The sequence below is a fragment of the Malurus melanocephalus genome, unplaced genomic scaffold (genome assembly GCF_030028575.1).
Source record: "Malurus melanocephalus ecotype Western Australia unplaced genomic scaffold, MMel_1.1 scaffold_2133, whole genome shotgun sequence".
Classification (NCBI taxonomy): domain Eukaryota; kingdom Metazoa; phylum Chordata; class Aves; order Passeriformes; family Maluridae; genus Malurus; species Malurus melanocephalus.
In genome coordinates this window covers 899-1,452 of record NW_026625365.1, presented here as the reverse complement: position 1 = coordinate 1,452, position 554 = coordinate 899, and the positions used below count along the sequence as shown (strand labels likewise).

General features: G+C 43.5%; 1 protein-coding gene across 1 annotated transcript in view; it reads right to left on the bottom strand.

The window, feature by feature from the left end:
- MFAP2 (microfibril associated protein 2) overlaps positions 1–548 on the bottom strand; it is a gene marked incomplete at its 3' end in the record, with an annotated part of 5,728 nt that extends 5,180 nt beyond the window's left edge. The window contains exon 1 of the mRNA XM_057388583.1: positions 456–548. Coding sequence (XP_057244566.1) covers positions 456–492 — 37 coding nt within the window. The remainder of the gene's footprint in view (positions 1–455) is intronic.
- Between the last annotated feature and the right edge of the window lie 6 nt (positions 549–554).

The window sequence follows — 554 nt, the reverse complement described above, 5'->3', positions numbered from 1 at the left end:
ACTTTAAATGAGCCTTTACACCTCAAAAAGGGCTTTTGGGACTTGAAATGAGGGTTTGGACCATAAAAAAAAAAAAAAAGAGAGATTTTCAACCACAGAATCAGAGATTTTGGCCCCAAAAATGAAACTTTGGAACATAAACTTGAAGTTTTGGGACTTAAAATTGAAGACTTGAGACCTAAAAATGAGGGTTTGGGACATTAAAATGAGCATTTAGGACATTAAAACGAGTGTTTGCTACCTAAAAATGAAATTTTGGGATGTTTGGGGGAAGTTTGGGGACATAAATAATAGGGTTTTAGCTCTAAAAGTGGGGTTTGGACCCTAAAAACAAGAGTTTTGACACTCCAGATGCATCTTGGGGTTTTAAAAATGAATAAAAACTGTAAAAATGGAGCTGGGGATGAGGATTTGGAGGGGTTCTGGGGGTGTCACCTGGGCTCGGGGACACTCACCTGGCAGGCAGAGCACCAAGAGCCCCGTCGCTCTCATCGCGAGGGATTGCGGAGGGAGCGTGGCCGGGATGCACCGGAGGAGTCTGGGTGGGAATTGAG